General features: G+C 32.0%; 1 protein-coding gene across 1 annotated transcript; it reads right to left on the minus strand.

Moving 5' to 3' along the window:
• Window positions 1-229: 229 nt before the first annotated feature.
• Window positions 230-3,433, minus strand: LOC142162264 (germin-like protein subfamily 2 member 1). Its single transcript, XM_075218596.1, has 3 exons — window positions 3,307-3,433; window positions 2,049-2,772; window positions 230-542 (listed from the first exon to the last, which is right to left on the minus strand). The coding sequence occupies exons 1-3, from the start codon at window positions 3,431-3,433 to the stop codon at window positions 230-232; spliced, it is 1,164 nt and encodes a 387-aa protein (XP_075074697.1).
• Between the last annotated feature and the right edge of the window lie 4,708 nt (window positions 3,434-8,141).

Raw genomic sequence — 8,141 nt, forward strand, 5'->3', positions numbered from 1 at the left:
TGTTTTCTTCCAAAGCTAGATGTTTCCCCTGTTTTTTCTTCTCTTGCCCTTCTTTTTCCTCTTTTTGGACTCCACTGTTATCCTCATCCTCGTTTATCGACTTCTCTTTCTTCTCAGTTTCTCGTGTTTTAGTAGCTCTCATTCTTTCAAGAACCCTACAGTTCATCAAATTGTGCCCCAATTTTTTGCATTGCTTACAATACTTAGGAATGCTTTCATATTCAATTTTTTAAGTGAATCCTTTAAGAGGAGCATTCTCATCTTCGGATCCTACAAACACACTCTCAACAAGAGGTTTAAGATCTATCTCCGCTCTAACTTTTGTCATACTCGGTCTCGTTTTACCACCAGTCGCAACATCCAGAGCCAAAGGGGTTCCAATTTCACTACAAATTTGTTTAGCATAATGCCAATTACGCATGTTAAAAGGAAGCCGAGGAAGTAAAATCCATACCGGAACTATTGGGATATCTTCATCCAGCTTGAAGTCCGGAGTCCACTTTTGCAGCCACATTTGAAGGCCATCAAGTCCTACAACTCTTCTATACCAGATGGAGTTGAAATCATCCTCATTTGCAAAGTCAAGAAAGATATTATAATTATCATAGACACCAATTTTGGCTCTACCTTTTACTGGGAATCTTTCTCTGAAGGTAGACCTAATTTTTTCGATTTGGGGACCGAGGTTTCAAGAATCAACCCACAATTGTCAATCGGCATTCATCCACGATGATTCTATAGTGATCTTTAGCTTTGAAAATCACTGCTGGCATTCCATTGTGGGTGGTATGCCTGGGGATTACTGATTCCCTAGGGTGTCTCATATTGGGGTAGGCGTCGGAGTTGCTGTTGTAATAGTCATAGCATAAGAATTTTTTGTTTGATTGAGATCCCAAGTTTGATTCTCTTTGATGTTTGCTTCCTGTTGGCCAGTCGTACGCGCCGAATCGACTCCGTCCGACGGTGCCATGCGACAGTGTGTGGCAGAGATAGTCTAAAAGTTACCGTTTATTGTAAATAACGGCTAAGTGTACGGAGAGAGTTTTTTGTCAGAGAGAGAGAAAGTTGTTGCAGATAAAGGTGGGTGTCGATACAGTTTTACTTAAACTGGGATTGTCACTGATCAAAGTATTCTGTTTACCCAAAAGGATAACAAAAGACATTAAGGGGTCGTTTGTTAGGGTGCTTAAGAATAATGATGAATAGCGTGTATTAATAATGCTGGTATTAGTTATGCTTGCATTAGTTATTAGTTATGCTGATATATTCTTATTAATTGTTTGGTTTGATGTATTAAAATATTGTACAGTTTCTAAAAGAATTGTTTGTTTATAAAAATGCCCTCAAAACTACTTCACGCTCTAACTTTTTAAAAGAAACATATATTGAGAAATGTTTTTATATGAAAAAGTTAAAAAAAATTATTTTATTTGTCTACCTATATTGTAAAATAAAATTAAATTTTTTTTTAGAAAAAAGGAAATATGTTAAGTATTTACTTATTTACTAGGGATATAATTTTATTTTTCACTATTTAGATTATTTTGAACTTGCATTAATATACTAACTAGCATATTTTAATCAAGCATAAATTTTGAAGGACAATTTTGTCTTTAACTAAGCTAATGCATGCATTAAAATCCATTGCATTGTCAATACCATTGTTTTCTATGCATTAGTTATGCATAGAATAATACCAAATAGGATGTATAACTAATGTTTGCATAACTAATGCATAGGTTCAAAATGTCTACCAAACAATGTATTATTAATACACAAAGCTAATGCTTAGCTTATCCAATGCATCCTACCAAACGACCCCTAAGAGTAACCGAATTTGAGTTTGTTATTTAAAAGACACCAAAGATGCATTCTGAGAAATCAAAAGCAAAAGCTGAGAAATTCTTTATATCCACCATTTATTTATTACTCTTACAATATTATTTTGTCATTACATAATATCATATCGTGAGTACATATTACGGTAGTTACATTTATCATATTGTGAGTGCATATTACGATCGTCACGTTTATCAAATCGTGAGTACATATTACGGTTGCCACGTTTATCGTATTGTGAGTGCATGTCACGGTCGTCATATTTACCATATTGTGAGTGTATGTTACGGTCGTCATGTTTATCATATTGTGAGTGCATGTTACGATCGTCGCGTTTATCATATTGTGAGTGCATATTGCGGTCGTCCCATGGGCAGCTTGAAGGTAAGCCTGCAGTAGGTAGTGCAAGTCTTGCCCTTATCGCCCGAACTTCCTCAATACTAGTTTGGAATGCCCTAGCCACAACTTCTTCTGGAATTTGAGGTCTACTCGCAAACATGGAAATTGCAATAACCTGAACACCAGGATTTTGGCTGTTAAATCCCACAATAATAGTTGCGTTACCTCTGCCAACATTAAACTGAAAATGGATGAGACCTCTTGGGAAAACAAAGACTTCTCCCCTTGTGATCAACTTGTTAACAAAAACATTGTCCGTAGTGATGAATCCAGCAACTAATGTACCCTCTTTTACGAATATAATTTCAGTGGCTCGAGGGTGAGTATGTGGGGGGTTTAAACCATCACGTTCAAAGTCTACTCGAGCCATTGATACACCCTGTGTGTTAAGGCCAGGCATGTTAAAAACGTTGGCTACACCGACTCGAGTGCCAAAAATATTGAGTTCTCCTGGTCGTGCAATTCCCATTGATGCGAAATCTTCTGGTGTGAATGTAAAGTTCCTTTTGCATGGAAATCCGTTCACCGTTATAGCTGTTTCACGTATATGTTTAAAAAGGTCATATAGGTAATCAAATATGAAGATAATCAGCATTACGATATAAATAAAAGATTCAATATGGAAGACTTTAAATCGTCCATAAAAAGTGAGATTAGTAAACTAGAAAACAAAGTAGGTTGTACCTAGCTACTACAACAGGTTAATATAGATTGGTTGTGCAAAAATATTTTGTATTATCCTTATGGCAAAACAAGTGTTCAGAAATTAAGTGCTCGGTGATAGTAACATATACTACATATATGTGTGTGTGGTTTGGGGAGTGGGGGGAAGTTAAATTGCTCCAAAGATATTTTCAACTAGACTTTTTTGCTTACGCTTATCATGGTTACACGAGATTTGATAGACGATAAGGAAGCTGTATAGTAGGGAGAAAGAACAATGAAGGCAATGAGAAAAGAGATCGAGATTGTCTATCAATGAAAAACATACTAACTATTTATAAGTTAACCATGGACGAAGTGGAATGAGAAGTTGGTTATTAATTGAAAAGGAACAGAAATACCAACTTGAGTTGAGATCTGCGACACAAACATCTTGGAGGGGATCTGGATCAGCAGCAGAAGCACAGTTAAAAGTTATAGTTAAAATGGTGATAACTAAAAGGATCATGTTGTTTTTGGTGGAAGAAGCCATGGAGATTTAAAGGAGGAATTGAAGTTATAGTACGTAGAGAAAGAGAGAAAATGGTAGCTTTATTTATAGGCGTTTCTATCGTTTGCATGAGATCATGATAGATCAATTCCAGGGGTCCACATGTAATCCAAGTTATATTCAATTAATCTACTACAACTAAGTTGGTGCGACTTGTAATTAAAATGAAAATCAATCTACCAGATACAATTAATATCATTAGTGTGCTATATCAATCTTTCTACTGTAACGATGTATTCAACAAGGAAAGAATGATACATACTAAGTAAGGTTAAGAAATTGTCAAAATTATGAAAATATATCTACGTACATAAGTATCTGGTATAGTAGCATTAATTAAGCAGTTGATGAAGCTAATGGATGGAGTAACAAATGTTGCTCAGATTAGATAATTTAAGCATGCATGCAAGATATACTTTCTATATATCTACAAAAAAGTAATAGAAAGAAATTAAATGTTACACGAATGTGTAAGCAATGAACTTATGCTAGTGATTATTTTTTCTTCGGTTTGGCTGGTGGGGTGAAGACCTTACACTCCTGTAATACAAGTTATGAACTTTCCTTGAAGAAGTTGTCTACCGGTGCATTACAAAAGACTAATGCAAATTAAGAAAATTTTAAAATTTTGAGAGTATAAATAATAAGATACGTATACGTAGTTATGTAGCATTTAATTAGCACTTCATAAGAGTAATAAAAAATTTCTTAGATTGGATATTTAACCGATCATATGAAATAGGGAAAAGAAAGCATATTCACCTCCATATGACCAACAGCTCTTTGTAGTTTCAAGAACCAAGAATTTTACCCATTTACGGAATATATGAGTACTGCATATACTAGATGTTTCATCCCCGAAATTTTGCACATTTTAGTGTTTAAATATTTAGTCTAACTCTAATATCGCTATTTAACTAGCTTTGACTTTTTTACTTTATTTTATCACAAAAATGAAAATTACAAAAAAATAGTTTCATTAATGTTTTGTAGTCATACTATTTTACTAGGATTTTTATTTTTATATAATCTTTTAAAAACATTGTATAGGAAAAATGTAATTTGTAATACTTTAATATTATGTGTAGATATTTAAATTATACTCCCTCCGTTTCAATTTATGTGAACCTATTTCCTTTTTAGTCCATGCCAAAAAGAATGACCCCTTTCCTTATTTGGAAACAAACTACCTTTACACAATGTTTTATAGCCACACAAAATATATGTACCTCATTTTACACCACAAGATCCAAAGTCTTCTCTCTTTTCTTAAATTTCGTGCCCAGTCAAATGGGTTCACATAAATTGAAACGGAGGGAGTATCATTTTTAGAAGAAAAAGTATGAAATTTGAGGCTAGTTTTGTTTGGTCTTAATTCAAGAGGTCCAAAGAGATGACCCAATTTTAAAACCCAAACCCTAAGACCCCATTCTCTTCTTTTTATACACCCTAACACAAAAACCCTAGAGACAGACCTAAGAGCTCCATCAGCATCCAACAACCCCTCCCAGAACCGCTGCCGCCTCTGCCGCCCTCACTGCCGTCGCCAGCCACCCTTAACCTAACCTCTAAAAGATCCCGCTGTCGCACCACCTATCTTCGTCGCTGCCGGAAAGCCACCACCCCTGAAACATAGGACCCTTCTTCTTCACACCCCACCCTTCGATCTCCCAGCGGCACCCCAACATTTTCCACCAAAACCTGTCGAAACACACACAGAAGAAGCTAACAGCCGCCCATCTCCTCACCTCTCTGTCAGAGCCGCACCCTCACCACCACAGCTCGCCGGAGAAGAACCAGCCACAACCCCCCCCCCCCCCCTCCCTCACTTATCTTTCAGTCGCCATACCACCTTCTCAGACGCCAGCACACCCCCCACACGACCACCGTTCAAAAACGAGCAGCCAACAGAGAGGAAGAGAGATAGGATTTTTGGTTTATTGTTTAGATTCAGAAACATATACAAAAAATCGTTCTGTGATTTGGTTGAATTTTGATCAAAGTTTCAAAAAAAATCAGAAAAATACAAACAAAAAAGGAAATACATTGCTGCCCCTTTCTTATATTTTCGATTTAGTTTTCAAAAAATGGAGTTCGATTGAGAAGTTGTTGAGTTCGTTGTTGTTCGAGGTGTCGATTTTCGTCCGATTTCTATTGCGATTTTTTCATTTGGAGTTTGGAGTCAAGATTTCCTAATTGATTGCTACTTCTATTCAAAAGGATTTTGCCACAGCAGGTCCATTTTCTTACTATCCTATCTATCTTAACTTTCTTAGTGTGAATGGAGCTTTAGAATCTGTTAATATAGATTAATTTAGTGATAGTTATGGTTTGTTTAATTAATATGGTTTGGATTGCATCAATTGGATTGTTTTCCATTCATGACTCTATTATGTTGTTTAGTCATAGCAAATTTGGAATATGATTAAAATAGATATAAGCTCTTAAGGAAAGAGAAATTAAAAAAATAGTGAATTGCTTTGGGGTTAGTTAATAATTGGTTTGAATTAAGTTCATTAAAGTGATGTTGTTATTCAGGTTTGAGATTGAGATGAAATGAGGAGTATTTGGTTAGCACATGAGACTGAGCGTGGATCTCTATTTTTAGTTAATATTTTAGGCAATTGTTTTTAGGGTATAAAATATGAGTATAATTGGAAGCACTTGAATAGAATTGAACTGGCTTTGTTCTTTAAGTTAATACCAGATCCAATTTGATAAATTATTTTTAAAATTTAGAGTTAATATTAGAGCTAGTATATGTTTGAGTTTTGGTGTGCGCTTCTCAATTACTCGTTGTTTGTTCCTGGTGCATTAATGCAACTAGTAGTCGTACCCGCGCGATGCGCGGTCAATATTAAAAAAATATTAATTAAATTAAATTATGATCAGGCTTGTTTGATCCTATTAGATCGTATTGCTTTAATAAAATTCAATTGTCATCTTGTTTGTCAATACGATATACCCAATAATGAAATCTCTATTAAATCAAACGTACTTATATAGTCAGTGAATAACTTTTTTGTTCTATTTTTCTTTATTATATTAAACAATATTTAGTATTCGCTTTCTTTTTGTAATATATGAGAAGATATATAATTTATTACTATTGAATTTTTTTTATTTTAAATTTTATTCTGTTGTTCTTAATAATATTATCTAAATTTTAGTGAATAAAATCTATGTTAAACTAACGGGACTTATACAGGCAGCGCATCGAATAACGTTTTTGTTATGTATTTTTCTTTATTATATCTTTCAATATTTAATACTATTACTTTGTTAATAGAAAGTTTCATTAGCATATTACGTTATTTAATATTTTTCTCTGAAGTTTTTTTTATTACTTTATTTTTGTTTTTTTATTTTTAAATAATTTTAAAACTCCAACTTAAAACTACTCCCCAATTTGAATTGGTAATTTATTATTTTTTTAATTTTGTTTTTTATATTAAAATTATATTAAAATTCCAACTTGAACTACTCCCCAATTTGAATGGGTAGTTTTTTTTCTCTTTTTTACGTTTTTTATAGCTTTTTTATTTTAAAATAATTTAAAAACTCCAACTTGAAACTACTCCCACCCAATTTGAACGGGTAGTTACTTTTTTATATATTTATATTTTCATTTTCTAATTATAGTTAATTATAAGATATCTATTTTTATTTTAAAATTATTTTAAAACTCCAACTTGAAACTACTCCCCGATTTGAATGGGTAGTTTTTCTTCTGTTTTTTTCCGTTTTTTATAGCTTTATTTATTTTTTGCTTTTTGATTTTAAAATAATTTAAAAATTCCAACTTGAAACTACTCCCACCCAATTTGAATGGGTAGTTATTTTTTTATATATTTGTTTTTTCATTTTTATATTATAGTTAATTATAAGATATCTATATTTATTAATTTAAATAAAGTAACCAATAATTAATTATTAATTAAAAATAACTACCAATTTGAATGGGTAGTTTTTTTTCTCTTTCTTTCGTTTTTTATAGCTTTTTTATTTTAAAATAATTTAAAAACTCCAACTTGAAACTACACCCACCCAATTTGAACGGGTAGTTACTTTTTTATATATTTATATTTTTATTTTCTAATTATAGTTAATTATAAGATATCTATTTTTATTTTAAAATTATTTAAAACTCCAACTTGAAACTACTCCTCGATTTGAATGGGTAGTTTTTCTTCTGTTTTTTTTCCGCTTTTATAGCTTTATTTTTTTTTTTTTGCTTTTTGATTTTAAAATAATTTAAAATTTTCAACTTGAAACTACTCCCACCCAATTTGAATGGGTAGTTATTTTTTTATATATTTTGTTTTTTCGTTTTTATATTATAGTTAATTATAAGATATCTATATTTATTAATTTAAATAAAGTAACCAATAACTAATTATTAATTAAAAATAACTACCAATTTGAATGGGTAGTTATTTTCTTACATATTTATATTTTTGTTTTTTTTATTATAGTTAATTATAAGATATCTATTTTTATTTTAAAATTATTTTAAAACTCCAACTTGAAACTACTCCCCGATTTGAATAGGTAGTTTTCTTCTGTGTTTTTCCGTTTTTTATAGCTTTATTTTATTTTATTTTTGCATTTTGATTTTAAAATAATTTTAAAATTCCAACTTGAAACTACTCCCACCCAATTTGAATGGGTGGTTATTTTTTTATATATT

This window comes from Nicotiana tabacum, chromosome 7 (assembly GCF_000715075.1).
Source record: "Nicotiana tabacum cultivar K326 chromosome 7, ASM71507v2, whole genome shotgun sequence".
Taxonomy (NCBI): domain Eukaryota; kingdom Viridiplantae; phylum Streptophyta; class Magnoliopsida; order Solanales; family Solanaceae; genus Nicotiana; species Nicotiana tabacum.

What these genes read in the sequence shown, in the direction of transcription:
- LOC142162264 (XM_075218596.1), bottom strand. Translation starts at nt 3,433, where the DNA reads ATGGCTTCTTCCACCAAAAACAACATGATCCTTTTAGTTATCACCATT. An exon ending in TGTCGCAGATCTCAACTCAA is followed by an intron (nt 2,773 to 3,306) that starts GTTGGTATTTCT and finishes TACGTGAAACAG; the next exon opens with CTATAACGGTGAACGGATTT. An exon ending in AAACGTGGCAACCGTAATAT is followed by an intron (nt 543 to 2,048) that starts GTACTCACGATT and finishes CATCTGGTATAG; the next exon opens with AAGAGTTGTAGGACTTGATG.